This window comes from Notolepis coatsorum (assembly GCF_963971535.1).
Source record: "Notolepis coatsorum genome assembly, chromosome: 17".
Classification (NCBI taxonomy): Eukaryota; Metazoa; Chordata; class Actinopteri; order Aulopiformes; family Paralepididae; genus Notolepis; species Notolepis coatsorum.
This window is the reverse complement of record NC_140181.1, coordinates 69,533,510-69,555,234: the sequence shown is the minus strand read 5'-3', so window position 1 is coordinate 69,555,234 and position 21,725 is coordinate 69,533,510. Positions and strand designations below refer to the sequence as shown.

Here is a 21,725-nt window from a genome sequence, read left to right as displayed (position 1 = left end):
AGTGTTCCCAAGCTTAAAAGGTATATTTCACTTTAGTAGAAGAAGAGTCTAACCTCTATCAGGGTCATCTGCTAGTAAGCTAGTGACCACTGATGGTAAATGGACTATTTATATAGCACTTTTATCCAAAGCGGTTAACACATTTTTTCCTCACATTTTAGCCATTCACAGCAGACTGAGGCAACCATGCAAGGTGCCAACCTGCTCATCGGGAGCAATTAGGGATTAAGTGTCTTGCTCAAGGACACTTCAACACACTGCCTGGGAGGAGCGGGAATCGAACCAGGAACCACCGGATTACCAGACAACTGCTCTACCTACCGAGCCACCAGAGCCACTGATGTCCCTGTTGTCCACCATCCCGCCCAGGTGTCAGGCTCCTCATTCACTTCCATTCATTTAGTCAAGTCTAAAATATGCTTATTTGAGTAGTAAAGGAACTTTCTTACTCGAGGTGTAGTTCGACCAATTGTCACAGAATGTTTAGAATCGTTCTTCCAGCAAGGCAACAGGTAAGCATAGCAACCACTCAAACATTGACACAAAGCACACTCTCAAACGTCAAACCTACAACAAATTCACCAGATTTTGGTAATAAATTGGTGAAGATGCATCAAATGCCAAATCAAACACATACCCTTGAGTCAGAATTGTCTTGTTTTATTGAAATCTGCACAGCAGCAATTTGTTTATACTTCAGCAGTATATTTAGATATAGGCCTTCAAAACGAATGCAAATTAATGAGTCCGACACCTGGGAGGAACGGTGGTGTCGATAGCGGACGACGGGGACAGCAGTGGTCGCTAGCTTACTTGTAGTACTTTCATAGAGGCAAGACAGCTGAAATGTGACAAGTTCTACTAATGTGAAATATCCCTTTAAGAGTCTCATTCAGCATCAGTTCAGTTGAAGCTCCAACCAACTGTTAAAAAAAAAAAACAAAAAAAAAACTGCTCCTTCGATAAACACACTTAGCTGAGGCAACCATTAACTAGCCCCTTTGATAAGCTCAATGGGTTCATTATCATATGAAAATATCTCATTATCAGTTCTGTAAACCCGGTTATCTCTGGAGTAGAGTTGGCTAACAATGACGTTGCATGTCGTTGTACAGCCAGGTGAAAACAAGAGGTGGCATTTGACGACATTAACCTCAACAACTGATGTGTTACTTGTACCATTTTGAATGTAATGAGACCTATGCCATTATCTGGCCAATGCATAATACCAAAGCTGCGGATTGGTAGACATATTACAAGTGTAATTACTAGGGCTGGGACTTTATCGCATTAATTGCGATTAATTAACTACAGAAAGAATTAAAAGTAAAAAGAAATTATGCATTTAATCGCATGATGATTTTTATAATGATGTTACCTTTCAAAGGAGACCAGACTCATGCATGTGCTATAAGTATAATAAATCACAAATTACTTTTTTTCTTAGTCTGGTTTGTGAATACTGAAAAAAATAAGAGAAATTGAGATCAAGAGTTTTTATTTTTTTCGATGGTCAACTGTTCTGGAATGTACTGCGTTTTACTTTTACCTCAAAAGTGCTTGAGTTTACAAAAGGTCCTTTGCGCTATATATATAATATATATATTATTCCTAAAATTGCTGCACTTTGTTAAAAATTGCATTGATCTGTTGGTCTGTGTAGTAGCTAATACAGGATTTTGCTGCTTAAACTTATGTATAATGTATATTCATTGATTCACTCGTATACCAAAATCCATTTGAATTGAAAAATGTTGCTTTTCACATCAAATATTGATATGAGATTAATTTCAATTAATTAACTATAAAGTCCCGAATTAATTCGATACACATTTTTATTTATTTATTTTTTATTGATCTTTTCCCCCCTCCTTTTTCCTCCGATTTTCTCCCATCCCAATGTTAGTCGTTATGCCAATTTCCAATCCCCTTCCTGGTCGCTGCGCACTTACCCCCCACAGTCGGTCTGGGAGAGTGGAGGCTATCACATGCTTCCTCCGACACACGTCTAGCCAATCAACCGCTTCTTTTCACCTGGCAGCGCGGACTCTCACTGAGAGGGTGTAACGTGTGGAAGGATCACACTACCCCCCTTAGATCCTATCCGCGCTGAGCAGGCGCCCCGACCGAACTGTAGGAGTCGCTGTTTACAACGACCTGGACCCACCCCGCCAGCTTTCCCACCCTCTAATACTGCCAATTGTATTAGTGTGAATGGCCAGCCAAGCTGGTGACACGCCGGGAGGCGAATCCAGCGTCTCCGGCGTTGGTGACGAACGCAATCTCCGCTACGCCACCTGACCGCCTCGATACACATTTTTAATCGAGTCCCACCACTAGTAATTACTCAAAACTGGCCAAAGTTGTGGCAACCATACAAAGAAATACACATCACTGTACAGCAGATCATTTCGGTAATGGTCTGAATGATGAAGAAAAAAACAAAGATAATTTAGCTGAAGCAAACAATGCATTTTCTTTTTCTTTATTTAAAATATGACACCTCTCCCTTTGGCAATATATATATATATATATATATATATATATATATATATATATATTTCATATTTATGTCATCACCGCAACACAGACATTCATTGTCAGAGGAAAAAAAGACAAAACCATAACTTTCAAAGCTGGAGTGTAGAAGGCACCATTCTGCTAAGCTCACAGTAGTTGAGTGTGCCACAGCTGTGTGGCTGCCAGTCCTGACTGTAAAGTTCACACGCCGCAGCAAGAACCCCAACCACTTCCCACTGTTCTTCCCGAGTTCCCATCATAAATAGGTTTAAAATGAGCCAGAGGTCACCCTGACCTGCTCCTTGCAGGTGGCCATTTGTACTCCACCTGTAACTGTCCACTCGAAGCCATGCTATCCTTTAGGCTAGAGCTGACTCCTCTGTCCTGAGTCTGTACAGAGGGGCCACAGAGAGCCATGAGATCCATGTGTGGCTGACACGGAGGTCAGCTGAAGGCCCAGTGTTGGTTAAGATCAGCAGCATTACAGGAGTCCATCTGAACCTGGCCTTCCTTCAGCTGTAAACACATCCCACTGCTTGGGTTCTTCAGGAGCTGTTCCTGCAGGGTGGCATAGAAGGAAAAAGGGTCAACCATCACACTAGACCCAGGGCCTATACTACGAAGCAAGTTCAACATACCCAGGGTATCTTTGGGTCTATACTACGAAGCAAGTTCAACATACCCAGGGTATCTTTGGGTCTATACTACGAAGCAGTTCAACATACCAAGGGTATCTTTGGGTCTATACTACGAAGCAAGTTCAACATACCAAGGGTATCTTTGGGTCTATACTACGAAGCAAGTTCAACATACCCAGGGTATCTTTGGGTCTATACTACGAAGCAAGTTCAACATACCCAGGGGATCTTTGTGTCTATACTATGAAGCAAGTTCAACATACCCAGGGTATCTTTGGGTCTATACTACGAAGCAGTTCAACATACCCAGGGGATCTTTGTGGCAGCTGGCCTCACTAACCTTTACAACCACAGTTACCCTTAACAGATGTAATGGTGGTTATCCACTTGGTTAGTGGGTTTTCCCACTTGAGCTTATTCACATTAAAGTGGTGGTTTCAGCAATACTGTAGTGTAGATGACCAATCTTCTAGGAATGTGCAGAAAGAACAAAAATTAAAAAAGAAATAAAGTTATTATTATTATAATATATAGTTATTAATTATAAATAGTTTATAATAATGGGTCACAAGAAAGGACTGCTGGCACAAATTAATAGGCTTATCTCTGCCTAATCATTAAAATGAACAAGCCAACATTATGGGAAATTCGGTTACGGTCTTCTCCAGAGTCAGACAAAAAGAGAGATACCAATTTCCTATCTTGTATGTTAAGTAGAAAGCTATCCGGCTGCATGCTAGCTTAGCTTAGCGCAATGAATGGAAGTGGATGCGTAGCGGCTAGCCTAGCTAAAACTCCGGGAGAGGTGTTGGTTGGCCAAAGTCTAGGCTAACTACTACACATCCACTTCCTTTCATTGTGCCAACCTAGCTTGCATTGAACACCCCGCATTGTGGGGCGGCGTGGCTCAGGGGTAGAGCGGGTCGTCCAATGATCGAAGGGTTGGTGGTTCGAATCCCGCTCAAGCCCATGTCCATCCCACTGCCGTTGTGTCCTTGGGCAAGACACTTAACCTACTTGCCTCGTATGAATGTGTATGCATGTGAATGAATGTTGGTGGTGGTCGGAGGGGCTGTAGGCGATGATTATTCGCCACGCTTCCATGAGTCTGCCTCAGGGCAGCTCTGGCTGCAATTGTAGCTTACCACCACCGGTATGACTGTGTATGAACGAATAATGGACTCTGTGAAGCGCTCTGGGTCAGTGAAGAGCGCTATATAAATCCAAGTCATTATTATTCATTATTATTAAGATCTACTGGGCACAAATGACAAACCAATATAAAAACATAGTCTGAAAGTATAGGCTTTCTTGCAAATAATCTAAAAACTAATTCCATTTTTTTTATTGATTGGTCAATAGGTGGTTCTTTTCCATGTCTGATCCCTTAGCTAGAACATCACCTGCTCCAGAGCAGGTTAGGTGTGCAGCATACTGTAAGTTACCAGATATGAGGTAAAAAAATTAACCATCACTGAAAATGCAGCGATAAACCTGAAGTTACCTCGCTTTGTAGCATAAGCTTTGGGAATAAAACAAAAAAAAAGTCCACAGTTGATTATTCAAAATAGTCTGAGGAGAAATAAGACAATGAATAACATTTGTCAGCAGTCGCTCTAGAGCTCCTTAGCCCTGTAAAGATCTATTCCTCTCCAGAGATCCTTACCTCTGTAAAGCTATTTTCCTCTCCAGAGCTCCATACCTCTAAAGATCTACTCCTTAACCCTGTAAAGATCTTCTCCTCTCCAGAGCGCCATACCTCTAAAGATCTACTCCTCTCTCCAGAGCTCCTTACCTCTGTAAAGATCCACTCCTCTTCTGGTGCCACACTGGTGCCCTTCCCCTTCAGCTGACAAAAGTCCACACTCACAGGCTCTGGGTGAGGCCTGGCGTGGAGACACAGCTGCTTCCCGATGTTGTGACGCAGCTCCTTATGTGATGAGTATTCAAAGTACTAGTGGACACAGCAGTCACACACACACACACACACACACGATCAATACCAGCGACCCAGCAGACAACATCTCTGAAAACAGTGGAACTGGAGAGCTGCAGATGTTTTGAGTTACATTCTAAACGTCAAACCTGGCGCAGGTTCAAACATAATTTAAAGCATTAAAATCTAACCAAACAAAGAGCTACAGTACCTGGTTGCCTCCCATGTTGTGACAAACGTACATGATCAGGGGTTTGCCTCCATTGTTATTATCCCCTCCCACATCCAGGCAACTCTGAGATCCGGAGTTCCTGATCTGTAGAAGAAGTAGAAGATGCATCTTTATTAACCCCCTTGGTCATAGCAGCACTGGGGAAGGGAAGGGAAGGGGAGGTACAGGCAGGGTAATATGAATGTGATACAACAAATAGCAATTGATGTATAATTGAGTCTGTAGCCGATTCTGGTTTCAAATAAGGAGAAGGCAAACATCTGGTTCAAAGCGATGGCTCCTTGGTTTTGGTTGATTTATTGCAGCAGACAAAACGAGTTGAGAGCATTTTCGAGTCATGGTTCTCCCTCCGTCACAGCCTACGCTTCCATCTCTGTCTCTCTCTTGTCACATAAGGACCCGTCTTATATTGTGTTTCTAATCAACAAATTAGTCTAGACACGCCCATTTGTTCAAGCCAGTTGGTCAACTTGTCCTAGGAGACAATGGTCATGGGGTAATGTAACTGAATTAATGTGTCTTGGTTGTTCAGTGAGTCTTTGATGTATGTGAGTGAGTGAGTGACTCTATCTCTGTGTGTGTGTGTGTGTGTGTGTGTGTGTGTGTGTGTGTGTGTGTGTGTGTGTGTGTGTGTGTGTGTGTGTGTGTGTGTGTGTGTGTGTGTGTGTGTGCGCTAATCAAATTAACCTGAGACCAGTTGATCTCGTCTCCCTGCCAGACTGGTTTAGACTATATGCGAGTTTTTCTCTTGGTCTTTGTTAATGTTATTAGATGATGCTGGACCTACAAAAGGCCTTCGACACTGTCAATCACACCATTCTGATTGACAAGCTAAAAGCAATTGGTTTTGATAGTTTATCAGTGAGCTGGATACAATCCTACCTGGAGGGGAGGGAACAGATGGTGGAAGTAAACGGTACCCTATCCCCCCCCCTCACAGTGAGCTGTGGTGTTCCACAAGGAAGCATACTAGGACCGCTACTATTCCTAATTTATGCAAATGACATGTCGTCAGCTTGTGACTGCAACTTGTTCCTGTTTGCGGACGACTCAGCCCTGCTGGTCTCTGACAAGAACAAGTTACAGGTTGAAAAAGCCCTCAGCTCGGAACTAGGCAAAATCTGCATATGGCTCGCCGACAACAAACTATCATTACACATGGGCAAAACAGAGTCCATTCTCTTCGGTTCAAATAACAAACTCAGCAAGACCGACGGCTTCTCGGTTACAGTGGGTGACAATATTATCACAAGGAAAGATGAAATTACCTACCTGGGTTCCATCCTAGAGGCTAATCTTTCCTGTGACAAAATGGCATCCAATGTAATAAAAAAAGTCAACCAACGAACGCGATTCTTGTACCGGATCTCCTCTCTGGTAAACAAGAATACCCTGAAGACTCTAGCAGGAGCACTCATTCAAGGGTACTACGACTATGCTTGCACCTCATGGTACCAAAGCACCTCAAAGGCACTAAAAAACAAATTACAAACATCTCAAAACAAGCTAGTCAGACTACTACTTGACCTGACTCCTAGAACCCACCTCACCCCTGCCCACTTTGACAACCTAGGATGGCTTAGAGTAGACGACAGAGTACAACAACTTGCAATGGGCCTGGTCTACAAGATACACTACGCGACCAAGGTACCCATGTACATGTCAAAATACTTCCCAAAGGTCAGTGAATACCACGATCACAACACCAGAGGGAGCTCCACAAATCATGTAAAACCCAGATTCGGCTCAAACAAGGGACTAAACACGTTTCGCAATTATGCCACATCAATGTGGAACGCCCTGCCTAAAGCTGTAAAGGAATGTGAATCACTACCCACCTTCAAAAACACTCTCAAAAAACACCTACGTGAGACTGCAATTCGAAACTGGCCCCTACAAATGTCCTAACCTAGTTGTACAGTAAATGACCAAGTAAGGCTTTGTCAACATTCCAATGTACAGTGTAAAATGTGTGTATGTCCCCTACCCAACCCCCCCCCCCCCCCCCCCCACCTCCAATGTACAGCCCTCACCCAACCCACCCAACCCCACCCCACCAACCTCCTCCAATGTACAGTTTCTACGCCAAATGTATATACACTCCTTTTCTGGACACTTTTGTATCACAAACAGTACTGTATTTGCAAATCTGATATGTCATAAATGTATAGATGTAGCAGTACTGTCTATCTGTATGTCATGTATGTCATATATGTTATGATGAATTGAAAATGGGGGACCCTGGTGGAAACAAGACGAAAGTCTTTCTCTGGTCTGCATCCCCTTAACAATTGTATGTATTGAGATGTACTGTACCCATTCTGCAATCTGTTAATAAACTTTTCAATCAATCAATCAATCAATCAATCAATTCAATCAATCAATCAATGATTTCGTCAGCTGGCCCAGTCACATTGAATTTAGTATCTTCCTGATATACAAATACACTGTTGTTAATTCCATCTATCTAGCCAACCTTAACTTAGTATTTCCAACCAATGGCCATATGAATCCCAAATGTCACATCACAATAAACATAAGAATAAAAAACAAGATAAAATATGAAGTAGGGCGGCTACGTGGCGTAGTGGGCAAGGCGCTCGCCACGGATGCGGAGACGCTGGGCTCGCCTGTTCGAGCCCAGCGCTCCACATTGCTTTCAGTTTAGCTGGTCGTTCATACTAATACACATTGGCCGTATTAGGGGGTGGGAAACTGATGGGTGGGGATCGGGCGTTGTGGACAGCGACTCCTACAGGTCGGTTGGTGCGCCTGCGCAGTAGAATCAGGAAGTGTCGAGGGCAGCGTGAGCCTCCCACGCGTTACTCCTCGCCACTGAGAGATCGAGCTGCGCAGGTGAAAAGATGAGACTGCTGTTACCTCAAGTACCGGAGGGGACTTGTGCTATGTATGACTTAGTCCACATTGCAGCCGGCTTGTGGGAGGCAAGAAACAGCGTTCGTGACAGGGGAGGGTTGGATGATACGAAATTGGGATGGAGAAAATATAGAAAATGGGAGAAAAAGTGGATAAAAAAAAAATATGAAGTAAGAATAAAGAACGTGTGATCTGCTGGACAGGTGAGACATATGTATCCCGTTATTAATAACACAATGCAAATATATACACACACACACAGTCAGAGATGCAATAACAAGCCAAATACAGCTCCAAATTATGAATATCCCCAAGGGGAAAAGTTGCAAAACATAAACTTACTGCTCCAAATTTGGCAGGGTGCAAGTCTGGGATGAAGATCTCTGGGTAGACAGTGTCGATAAACCAGGTGAAGTTCTTACACTGCAGCCTCTCCCTCAAGTTCAACCGCTCAGTAATATCCCCAAACTTGTTCTGCAACATGCACAATAACATGTTCAATATGCACTACAAGCTCAATGTGCACAACAAGCACAATAAGCTCAACATGTACAACAAGCTTGACATGTACAACAAGTGGAAAACTCATTTCTGACATCAAACCAACACCAGAGTAAGAATGACATAATGCAGTCATGAATCCTTTGGTGCCAATTATACTCCTTTTTATCACAATATACTCATCAGTGATACCCTTTGGTGCCAGTTAATCACTAAACAATATCCCATAATACATGATTTGAAACAAAACAAAGAGAATATGACTAAGTCTGTAAATCTGAGCCCTTTAACATTGGAACACCCCATTCAGTATATGAATATTTATCTTGTCCAGACTGACCTCGCTGGCGATCTTGCCGGCGATCTGGTTGCGGCGGTAAAAGATCGTCTTGTAGTCATCCATCCAGACCTCGGCCAGACGCACCTGGTTGCGGGTGATGACCTCTGTGCCTTTGGGGAAGGTGTGGGGGCTCTTGGTGCGGAACACATGGCCCACGACAGAACAAGGAAGGATCTCCAACTGACCCCCGCACTGCCAAACCTGGGGACAGCAGAGATGCACAACACTCATTGAAACATGACCTCACCTTAGATCAATAAATCAAGTCACGAGAAGATATATAAAACTATGATGGAATAGGAAAAAGTGAGACTAACCCTAAATGACATCTCCACATTCTCGCCCCCCCAGATCTCCATCTTGTCGTCGTATGTCCCGATGTGCTCAAAGTACTTCTTGGAGATGGAGAACAGACCACCAGCAAAAGTAGGGGTTCTGGGGAGAGACGTATTCATCATTATATAGAAACCATTCAATCAATTTTAAAACAAATAACACTCCTCCAACATGATTAGGCTCCTCTTTACTTGACGGGGTAGGTTTCATCCTTGCGTTTCTGCTTTTCTGCGTCAGGGATAGCCTCCCAGCCGAAGGTCAAGCTCCAGTCGAAGTTGCCTCGGTTGTGAGCGCGGGCCGTGGCCACAGGCTTGTTGAACTGGAAGGAGTTGAGGTCGATGGTGGTGATCTCTGGACTGACCACGGCGGTGGGCTCCTCCACGATGCGGGCCAGCAGGGGCTCCAGCCAGCCGTGGAAACACTCGCCTAGGAGGAGGATGGAACAGGGAGAGAACACTCAATATCCCGATAGGCGCCAATTAGGCTAAACAGAGGAGAGGACACGGCCGTCCTATCCTGGGTGCAACACCCAACCACTCCACCGGCGCGATTTGAGCACGTGTTGTACTCCCATCGGGCGACTTAGCCTCCAATATATTAGCCTCGATAGGTATTCCCTTCCAACCACTGGGACGTGAATTGTAAATTTTTCTCCATAGTTGGAGAGCCAGCTGGCAGTGAAGCAGCACTTGGATTCTCTAATAAACTGTAATGATATGGAACATAAAGAGGTTGTAAAGGCAGACCTGCTGAACAGGGTTAAAATTGCTTGACAGTTTTATGGTGGGAGACCTGAACCCATTATATATAGATAGATAGATAGATGTGTCTATCTATCATGTAGTGTGATAGTAAAGGGTTAACCTTCTGTAGTGTGGTAGTGAAAGGGTTGAATATGACATTTGGTAGACTTCACCACAAGCACGGGTGTTTAGTATGGAATGCTCCAGAGTTGGAATCAAGGCCGACTGCCTCTAGTCGTCTCCCTGTCCTCTTACTTTGTTGCCTTGTAAAGAGTCTGTGGGTTTCATGAAAGACACAATATAAAGCCAAGCTATTATTAATAAATCTACTTTATTTTTTTTTTTTAACTTTGGCCATTCCGCTGGCTCTTTTTGCGTTTATCGCTCTTTTTCTCTGGTCAAGTGTGACCGACAGAAACAGGTTGAATGGGGGTAGATGGGGGAAGACACTCTGAGAAAGTTACGGCTACAGTCCGGGAATCGAACTTGCTACCCCAGATCCGTGACGAGCACGGTTGTCCCCGGCACCGAAATAGCGCTCGAGGTACGCGGTGAGCTACTGGAGCTCCCCATCTACTTTATTTTTATGGTTGGAGTGTTGGTAAAGGTAGGTAATACAGAGAATCAAATGTACATCCATCGTGGCCTTAGCCTCTACTAGATCCATAGCCTCCAGTCTTTAGTAGTGATGCATCCATCCTGGCCTTGGCCTCCAATAGATACATCCATATTGGCCTTAGCCTCTACTAGATACATCCATCTTGGCCTTAGCCTCTACTAGATACATCCATCTTGGCCTTAGCCTCTACTAGATACATCCATATTGGCCTTAGCCTCTAATAGATACATCCATCTTGGCCTTAGCCTCTACTAGATACATCCATATTGGCCTTAGCCTCTAATAGATACATCCATCTTGGCCTTAGCCTCTACTCCATCTTGGCCTTAGCCTCTAATAGATACATCCATATTGGCCTTAGCCTCTAATAGATACATCCATCTTGGCCTTAGCCTCTACTAGATACATCCATCTTGGCCTTAGCCTCTAATAGATACATCCATCTTGGCCTTAGCCGCAGTACTGGATGCATCTATCTTGGCCTGTGTGTGTGTGTGTACAAATGGCAATATTCTGTTCAGTTTCTACTGTAGTTAGTCAGGACATGAGGAAGAGACTATGCTATTTGTATCCTTAACTTGTATTAACATCTAGCCTGCCTGAGGTGTGAAGTTGTAAGTACACCGCCTGCTCTGGGCTTTATCTGTCACCAAAACATTTAATTAAAGATGTTATATTGCCTGGTTTGGCTCGATTCTGCATGTGATTAGCATACATTAGATCCTACATCCTTGGACTCCTTCAAGCCTGAAAACTCACCTGTTCACTAAGGCCTACTGCCTCTAGTCGTCTCCCTGTCCTATCGTTATTACCATTTATTTAGTTTATTCCTTAGGAGTCTCTTTCTTGCCTTGTAAAGTGTCCATGGGTTTCTTGAAAGAGACTATATAAAGCCAAGGTATTATTATTATTATTATTATTGTTATTAATAATAATTAATCAACTTTATTTTTATGCTTAGAGTGTTGGTAAAGTTGGTAAAATACAGAGAATCGCATCTAATTTAGTAGAGCCTGCCCTTGGATGGATGTATGTGTCGGTCGGTTTTCCTGATTGGAAATCACAACACTGTGCAGTCCAGTTTCCAAAGTCTGGATTTCAGTTAACTGCATGAAAATGACATCACTCCTGGGGTTATATTTTTAAACACTGAAAACAGTTAGGAGGGAGGCCTCCGTCTTGGCCTTAGCCTCCAGTCTATAGTAATGATGCATCCATCTTGGCCTTAGCCTCTACTAGATACATCTATCTTGACCTTAGCCTCCAGTCTGTAGTACTGATGCATCCATCTTGGCCTCAGGCTCTACTAGATGCATCCATCTTGTCGTCAGATTATCACAGGTTTGAAGTTGAAAATCTCCAACGTGGGCTTTTTAAGTGGCCTAAAACCATGTTGAACCTCTGATAATTAAATCCTGTGCAAGTATCGGTGGATTCAAATACGGCATTTGTGTGTGTGTGTGTGTGTGTGTGTGTGTTGAATGATTTCCTCACAGTGTGCATCCAGGAAGGTGAGCACTTCTCCTTGGGCCACGCCGGCCCCCAGCAGTCTGGCAGTGATCAGGCCCTTCCTCTCCGGCTGTCTGACCACGTGAACTATCTTCAACTGACGCACATAATCGTCCAACTGGCTCTTCAGGTGCTCTGAGAGGACACAACATCAACATCATCATCTTAGGTATGAGACAGAATATGAACTACACTCACAGGAACCTGTGGTTTAAAACAGAGCCAAGACTCTTTATTACAGAAATGTAGGACATGCAGGACAAACATGCTAGTGGGGTACACGTCTGAAAAACACAGGTACGTTCTCATGCAAACCAACCAAATCTAAAAACATCCGTTTAATTTTTCTGTTTGGCCTGTTGTAACGTTAGCCATATCAACCTTTTGCCGTCTCCACTGTCAAGACTGTATGATACAAATTAATTACGTGAGTCAGAGAGAGAGAGAAAGACTGGTAGCAACAATAGCAAGTTAGTTGTACCCTGTAAGTATACCTGGAAGGTCTGTGTGTAGCCATAGCCTACTTATTGCATGTTAGAGGAAGCTAAGAAATAGCAGCCATAAAAGGGTTATTCCCATACAGGCACTGAACAGATAAAATTGATAAATTATGAAAACACTGACATTAAAATGTATGGCAATGAAGAGGCAGAACTGGTAACTGGGTTATGGTTTCCTGACTACAGGGCATGCCTTCCCACATAGCTGCAATACAAAACCATGGCTATGTCTCAAATGGAAGCTTCATATATTAGGTAGCATTTCTAGTTTACATTTGAAAGTTTTAGGGTGTCTCAAACGAGTAGGATGCAGTAGGAAGCATCCTTACGTTAGCTCTGCTGTCTTAAGCAATGGGATTCCCTACAGTTTGACAGTAGACTAAGGGTAGATCCCAGTACCACCCCCCCCCCCTTGGTCCTACCGCTTTGTTTTGCGCGTGGCTGCCTGTGTGTCCAATTATTTTGTGGATCAAAAAGCAAGTGGTCATCTAGCCCTCTGTTTAGCCCTCTAAATGGAGTGTTTTCAGATGCTGACTCAAAATGGAGGGGTGGAAGTGAGAGTGTAAATGAGGCTGAATCGCATGTTGCTTTTTTCTATCTCATAACATTCCAAAAGATGATTACAGTAAAACTATTTCCACTGCTCCCCCAATCAAGAAAAGATTAATGGTTTCAAGTATCTTTTGATGGCGGACATGAGGGTTATGTCAGATACGGTGAAACTGCTCAACTGGAAGAACACAACCTTCCTCATTCCAAGTGAGTTTTCTCCACAACCAGTGCCAGGAATGTAGGAGACCTGTCCGGTTAGAGAGAACCGGTTTCCTATCGTAACTTGCAGGTGTCAAAGATAGGAGGAAAAACCATTTCAGTTCGACTACATTTAGGTTAAAAAAATATATATATATATATTTTTAAAGATTGTAGGCACACAATTAACCTAATCTAAGTATGTAAGTCCAACATGTACCTATCTTTAGCCAGCATATCGTTTTCTGTTTTTGTGTGTTTCTTTTGAAGATCCATTGAAAGTAGCCAGTGCAGGGAGCGTTACTGTTTGTCTATTGATTTCCCTGCCTCCGATAATATAATGTGAATGCCTGGCAATACGAGTCACTCTCTCTTATCGTCAATTATGTTAAATATGCCTGGTGGTGATTTATGTTAAATATTAGGGGTGTGGAAATTTCTCGATTCTAGGATGCATCGCGATGCGGATGTGGACGATTCTGCATCGATGCAGTGACAGAACATAATAGATTATTAAAATGTAAAAAAAATCTTATTTAATTTTTAAAGCTAGTGCTCTGGTCATGCATCCACTCAACTCATAGAAAATACAGCATCAGGCTATTCTAAATGTATTGATACTAATACTAATAAAGAGTATTGAACCGTTTTTAACAGCTGGGTATCGAGATACCTTTCTAGTATCTGTATCATGCAACACTAGTAAAGACATTTATTTTGACATTCTGAATTAAGAACTTTCTAAATAAAAGTTCATTTATCTGACTGCTTGTATTAATTGATGAAAAAGTAGCCATGTGCAGTAATATCGATTTTAAAATTGAGGATGTAATATATTATTGAGCTGCATCGTAGAATCTAATCGAATCGTGGACAGCTGAATCATAATCGAATCGTGAGGCCAGTGAAGATTCACAGCTCTATTAAATATGCCTGGTGATTCCTGCGTGGGGACCAGGTGGCCGAGTTGCCAGGTACCAAGATGTGGCATCTCCTGGGCCTTTCTGTGTGGAGTTCCCCTCCAGAAAAAGAGATAAACTAAATGGAAAAACATACAGAACAGATTGCCAACGCATCTCCTGACTTGTAGCCTGCTTTAACATTTGAAATAGGCTTGCATGAATTAGACCATTGGAATCATATATAAATTATTCTATTTGTGTGATTGGAATAAAAAAAATTGTAGGCTATACCCTGAAAATCAATACCAGCTTTATTCAATATTCAGAATAAAATAACCTGCCGAATCCTTTAGGCTAGGGAATTTGAACACACATAAAACACTTCTGCATTAAACACCAGCTTCCCAACCCTACAAAAGTCTTTATTAGTATTATAGCTTTTATTTGCTAGACCTACTCACTTTCTGAAATGTTTTATTTCAATTTCACGGTTAAAAAAAGAAATAGCTTGGCATCAACTTTCCAATAATAAAAAAATAAAAATAAAGGAGGTATGGAAACACACTTGATAGTAAAAGATGGTAACTGGCTGCACATCCTCTTTTTAACCAAAATACAACTTCCTCTACAAAACGCAAGATCTGTGCGACACATGACTGAGCCTTCAAAAACAAAAAGCAGTGCTGTGATGTAACGCTCTTCATACAACTCAAAATAACTCAATAACTAATCGTGCAATTTACAATTAACATGCAATATATTCCAGCAATTTGGACATTTACCGGGGCCAGTTTCAAATTGCAGCCACCCGTAGGTCCTCTTTGAGAGCGGTTTTGAAGGAGGATAGGGATTCACATTATTTTACGGCTGTGGGTAGGGCGTTCCACATTATTGTGGCATAATTGCGAAACGTGTTTAGTCCCTTGTTTGAGCCGAATCTGGGTTTAACCTGATTTGTGGAACTCCACACCTTGGTTTGTAGAGCCGGAGGTGTGACCAGCAGTAGCTATCCCTCCCTACCCACTGAAATCCAACCCACACAATAATTTTTTTTTTTAAATAAGTGGGGGCTCTTTTGCCTAGAGTTTGCCGTTTGACGACATTGCAAATTCTACCTTTAACATTCAAGTATCCTGTATTATATAATTTTTGTAATGTATTTTCTCTACTTGATTGATTGATCGATTGAAAACTTTATTAACAGATTACAGAATGGGTACAATACAGTACGACTCAATACACACAATTATTAAGGGGATGCAGACCAGAGAAAGACTTTTGTCTCGTTTACATCAGGGTCCCCCATTTTCAATTCATCATGATACTAAAACTGTATTGTTTCATTTGTTTGTTTTGTAAAGTGTCTTTGAGCATTAAGAAAAGCGCTATATAAATTTGATGTATTATTATAACATGTTTTACTGCCCATCCCAGCTCAGCAATGAAACCATATGTTTTAATTAAATCCTCCTGTGCGTGTGTTTGTGTGTGTGACGTCCTACCTGCAGTACTAGCATCATCCACCATGATGATCTCAGTGAGCAGGGCAGCAGGGGAGGTGTGCAGGACACTGTAGACAGTCCTGAGGAGGGTGGACCACGCCTCGTTGTGGAAGACGATGATCACGCTGGTAGTCGGCAGAGGGGGGCAGCGCCTGTATTTTCGCTCCACACACCTGTCGAGAGAAGGGAAATGCTCTCATATCCGACTCAATGAAGGGCTTAAAAAGGTCAGTTAGAGCCAGTCATATCAAGTCACTGTTTGCATAGTTTCTGTCATGGTCAGTGCTCTGCTCACTCACTTTTAGATAAATAAAGCACAACCCTAAGCACAGAGTAAATACTCCTGAAGAAAGAAAGGCACACAGCATTATGGCAGAAAATAATCAAGACCTTGACCTTTTCAGATGTTGAGAAATGGACAATAATGAACACTAGCGAATGCATTTAGGCCTAGATGCACATAAATAGTCTGTTAATATTAAGGATTTGATAGGTTTCATTTGGCAACATTACATTTAACATCAAATAACTTCTGGATGCCGTTTTCAACATATCCAAATCAGGAGAAACCCTACTAAAATACCTGGGATATATCGCCATTATCATGGATAGTGAGGCATGTCTACACCTCATCCAGATCTGTGAGCTGCGTTTCCATAAGATTCTGAATGTTCTGGTTTTGCCATGTATGTAGGTATATCCGTGTCTGACCAATTTACTGAATAGAGCTTAACCGGATATGAACTACCATCTCTGTAATGCTACATGCACATAGATTAACTACCATCTCTGTAATGCGACATGCACATAGATTAACTACCATCTCTGTAATGCGACATGCACATAGATTAACTACCATTTCTGTAAATCTGCACATAGATCAACTATTATCTCTGTAATACCAAATGTACATATATTAATTACCATCTCTGTAATACTACATGCACATAGATTAACTACCATCTCTGTAATACATGCATAGATTAACTACTACCATCTGGGGGGGGCAGGTGGCGCACAGAGACTACGTTTGTCACCAACACCGGGAGACACTGGATTCGCCTGTTCGAATCCAGCTCCCGGCGTTGCTATCAGCTTGGCTGGCCTCTCACACTGATACAATTGGCTGCATCAGGGGGTGGGAAAGCTGAAGGGTGGGTCCTGGGCGTTGTGGACAGCGACCCCTACAGTTCGGTCGGGGCGCCTGCTCAGCAAGGGTTGGAACTAAGGAGAGATCGTGTGGCCTCCCACACGCTACACTCTCCCCGGTGAGAACCTGCGCGGCCAGGTTGGCCTGCCCCAGGCTGCACATGCGTCGGAGGAAAGCATGCAACAGTCTCCGGTCTCCCGGACCAACAGTAGGGGAAAGTACGCAACAACCGGGAAGGGTGGGATGGGAGAAAAAAAACTACCATCTCTGTAATACTACATGCACTGCATATAGATGAACTATTATCTCTGTAATACCAAATGTACATAGATTAATTACCATCTCTGTACTACTACATGCCAGTATGCAGTCAGTGGCGAGACAGATAATGGGACGCCAGAAGCCGTCTCTTTATCAGCCAGTCTGAACATTCTGTGAACTGGTTCTTACTCTGGGGGCCTGGTGTCATCTCCAAGGCTACGGCTGAGGGAGATGCGGTCGCTTGCAAACTGGTTGAAGCAGTGTCTGGTCATCCCCTCCTCCTTCTCCTTCACCTCCCCTGGGCTCAGTTCATCTTTCTGGAAGGCCTTGCCGTCTGCCCCGGCAGCCTGGGGGTCCTGCGGGGGCCTCTCCAGGACAGGTTTGAGCTCCGCCTGGCTGTAGAAGCCGGACGGACAGCGGGCGTCCTGGGTGGGCTGCTCCGCTACCGGCGGGGGCTGCGGAGCTCCGATCTGGAAGCCCAGGTTGTTGACGGCCCCGCGCACCATGACCAACACCTTGTCCTTCTTATCCACCAGATCCTGGAACCAGGGGTCCTGGGCGGGTCCCGAGCCCACGTCCCTCTGGAGGACCACCAGGACCACCATGAACAGAGTCCCCCCCAGCATCGCCAGCTTCAGCGGGGACATACGCCGGCGCAACAGACGCATAACTTTGAGTGGGTGTCACAGCCAAAGCCTGTAAGATAAGACGGAACACAACATTTTAAATAAATAAATAAAAACCTTATTCTCAATACCCAGCCCTTACCAAAAAGGTTTGGTGAAGCTTTTAAAATGCTTTCTCAAAAGACATGAAATTTGTCTCCCAGTGAAATCCATTTTCCCTCGAAAAACCAAATAAGATAGTTTGTGAATCTCACCTTCTTTCGGTGCAGGCAATGCTCCACAAGGTACCGGTACTGTGCAGTAGTAAAACAATCCCTTCAACACTAATCCTTCAAACCTGTTCTTGTGCATCAACAAGTGTCATAGCAGCTTGCTATGGAGCCTACCTCTCCTCCTTTCTCGCTGCTCCTCCTCCTTTCTCGCTGCTCCTCCTCCTCCACCCCCACCCTCTCTCTCTCTCTCTCTCTCTCCCCGAATGCTGTCCCACAGGTACAGGCAGCAGGGAGAGTGAACAAACAGAACACACCTCTCAGTAAACACCTGCATCCACCTGCTGGAACTTCAGCCATCTAGGACCCACGTGGCAACAGGTGAGCCCGTGCTGGTGGCTCTCACACAGGTTAATGAGTGACACACGATGCCTCGCACCAACACCCAGCTTGTGCATGCACACACGCACACACTTAACGTCACACAGACGTGTTCCACAACTATGGTGAACTGTCACCTTGATCACAAGGAAATAGGAGACGGTATGGTGAACATAACTGGACTTTACCCAGTCCTGACACAAGACAGGATCCATTTCCTGGTACAGGTATATTATGTGAAAGGGGATATTGTTGCTGCATAGCCTGCATCCCAACCCTCATCATGTACTTAGGTGATCACTGCTCAGGCACTCACTCTTACTTTGGTCATAATTTATTCACTACAGTCCGAAGCCAGACGCCTTCATAAATGATTCGGAGACACACCTTTGTGACTCTGAACGGAGCAATGTGTGGAAGTGCAGCATATGTCGTCATTACATTTATCTCTATCGGGGAGCCCGTTTGTCCGGTTTTATTTACTGCATCTCTATCGGGAAACCCGTTTGTCCTGTTTTGTGTTGCACTCATAGTATGGGGAGGGAGAGAGAGAATATGTGTCAGAAAGATTAATTAATTAATGACATTATTTAGGTCAACAATGGAATGCCAAAATGTAATGTTGATGAATTGCATTCTTCAATGTTTTCAATAATAATAATAATAATAAATTTTATTTGGAGGCGCATTTCAAAACACCCAAGGTCACCTTACAGGGCATAAAAACAGAACAGTCCAGAGTAAAACAATGATCTTGGCAGTAGAGTTAAAAACGAGACAAACAATGTAAACGTATGAAATGGTTATGGTTTTTTTTGTCGTATTTTGTTCTTCATTGGGCACACAAATAGTCCCACAGGTATGCAGTTGTAGAGGTTGGATGCGTTCCCAATACCACCATACTCTCTGAATTCAAATGAGTAGCAAGACTATGGACAATAAATGCAGACTGGGGGGGTCCACCATCGCTTTCTGACAGGCGCACCTTGCCATCACATGCGAGATGAGCCGCTCCAAGTGACGTTTAACTAAACTCCTCAGTCTCAACTGAGCTGTGCGCTCGACAAGAAACAAGGAAACTGTTTATCAAACACATCAGGAAGTTATTAGTTTTAACCAGTCAAGGACACAGTGCCACTCACTAACGCACTGTAGCCTACTACTTCTGCTTTCGCAAATGACATGTGCCAACAATATTCGAAGTTTAGATGCATCATATTATTCTCTCCTTTACGCACAACGAGGCGCACGTTTCTACATTTATACCGACAGACGAAAAAGCCAAAGTAAACTCATATAGGCTATATAGCGCCCAATATCAGAAACATTGCAATATAAGCTGACAATGCGGGCTGCTATGTTTGGTGCTACTGTCAGGTTATATTGGATGCGTTTTTGACACAACTTCACACAATATAGGCTTAGCCTACCTGAAACCTGGTGGTCACAGATTTGAAGTGTCGAGTGTCGGTATTAATGTGCAGTTTCTTCAGTATGGGCTGGGCTCCTGCAGCAGCATCGTGGTCCCGCGGCGCTCCTTTGAACGGAACAGGTGTCATGCGTTGACATGATGATTAGAACGAGTCCCCTAGTGGCGGCTGGCTCCTAAAGTGAGCTTGTTCCTCCACCCTCGAACCCCAATGTCTTTGATATTTCTTTGATTAGTCTATAGACTACACACGATAGACTACATGTTAATAGGCTACAGTCAGACTTTCTTAATCAAATCAAATCAAATTTATGTATAAGGCCCGACAACACACGTTAATGTCCCCATGGGCCGTACAAGTCAAGAAGAAAACATAACAATAAGTCAAGAACAGAACATTCTTGAATCGAAATATCCACCTCTGTCGATCGATGTCGGGCAGGCCGATGATTGTCTATAGCCCCGTTCGTGACTGTGATGCACCGAGTGAATCCACAGTCCCTTCTTGCTCCTCCATTGGAAAATCCCATAATTAACTCAGAAGAACTGGTCCTCCGCAAAACGCTTGTTGTACAAGTTTTGATTGATTGAAAATTGTATTAACAGATTGCAGCATGGGTACAATACAGTACGGCTCAATACACACAATTGCTAAGGGGATGCAGACCAGAGAAAGACTTCTTGTTTACATCAGGGTCCCCCATTTTCAATTCATAATAATGACATACATATATGATAGACAGTATACTGCTAGACATTTATGACGTACCAGATTTACAAATACAGTACTGTTTGTGATACAAAAATAGTCTAAAAAGAGAGTATATACATTTGACGAAGAAACTGTACATTGGAGGAGGTTGGGTAGTAGGTGGGGTGTAGCTCCAGATTCTGGGCCCCATGAAAGGATGTATTTGTAGGCCCCCAGTGAATGCGAGCACGCGTAAGCGGATTTTTTTTGCCATTTTTTTATTGATGAAAACGCATAATATGGTTTTTACCATATACATTCGGATCAGCAGTTCAGCACCTGCACTGTTGGTGGGTGAGCCTAGTAAAGGATGTCGCATTGCGTTCATCTTCAATGAATGGACCAATGCAATAGTCTACCAAAGCCCCCCCTCTCTCTATATATATCTCTCACACACACACACACACACACACACACACACACACACACACACACACACTTCAGAAACAAACATAGTATCAATGAGAGCATCAATAATACACCTGAGTGATGTCTAGTAAAAAAAAAAAAAAATTTTTTTTTTTTGGCCCCCCCCCCCCCCCCCCCCCCCAGAGCTGGGCCCTTGGAATCATCCTAAGCTACCCCCCCCCCAGCTACGCCCCTGTGGGGTGTAACAAAGGTAGTTGCGAGGGTTTCGGACAGAGAAACAAATTTGAAATGTCTCTACTCTCTGCCATACTTGTAGAACGAGTGTTTCGCGAGTTAATTATGGGTTAATTGAGGGGATTCACTCGGTGCATCAGTCACGAAAGGGGCTAATGATTGTCGACGTCGTCCCATGTGCCATCATGTATTAGTCATTTGGTGAAAGCAGAATTCATATGGCTTAATTAATGATCACCATAGAATACTGTAAGTTAACTCATTACATCAACAGAAATTCATTATTAATGGGAAAGCAATTAAAAACTATATACAACAATGTCGCCGTGTTGAAACTGTAGACTGATTTATTCAGAAATGGAGAAGCGCGCGCCAAAGGAGACGCTCTGACTATCGGGCTTCTCCAGTTA

General features: G+C 43.3%; 1 protein-coding gene across 2 annotated transcripts; it reads right to left on the bottom strand.

Annotated features, from left to right (window-relative positions):
• Positions 1–695: 695 nt before the first annotated feature.
• Positions 696–20,100, bottom strand: galnt6 (UDP-N-acetyl-alpha-D-galactosamine:polypeptide N-acetylgalactosaminyltransferase 6 (GalNAc-T6)). 2 transcript variants are annotated; one of them, XM_084332827.1, is made up of 11 exons: positions 19,963–20,100; positions 17,506–18,012; positions 15,906–16,078; positions 12,237–12,386; positions 9,572–9,806; positions 9,362–9,479; positions 9,045–9,245; positions 8,546–8,677; positions 5,306–5,410; positions 4,954–5,112; positions 696–3,078 (listed from the first exon to the last, which is right to left on the bottom strand). In XM_084332827.1, the coding sequence occupies exons 2-11, from the start codon at positions 17,982–17,984 to the stop codon at positions 2,965–2,967; spliced, it is 1,866 nt and encodes a 621-aa protein (XP_084188953.1). In that variant the 5' UTR covers positions 17,985–18,012; positions 19,963–20,100; the 3' UTR covers positions 696–2,964. The 2 variants fall into 2 exon arrangements, with proteins under 2 accessions (XP_084188953.1, XP_084188952.1); XM_084332826.1 differs by lacking the exon at positions 19,963–20,100 and adding an exon at positions 18,197–18,369.
• Positions 20,101–21,725: the final 1,625 nt, after the last annotated feature.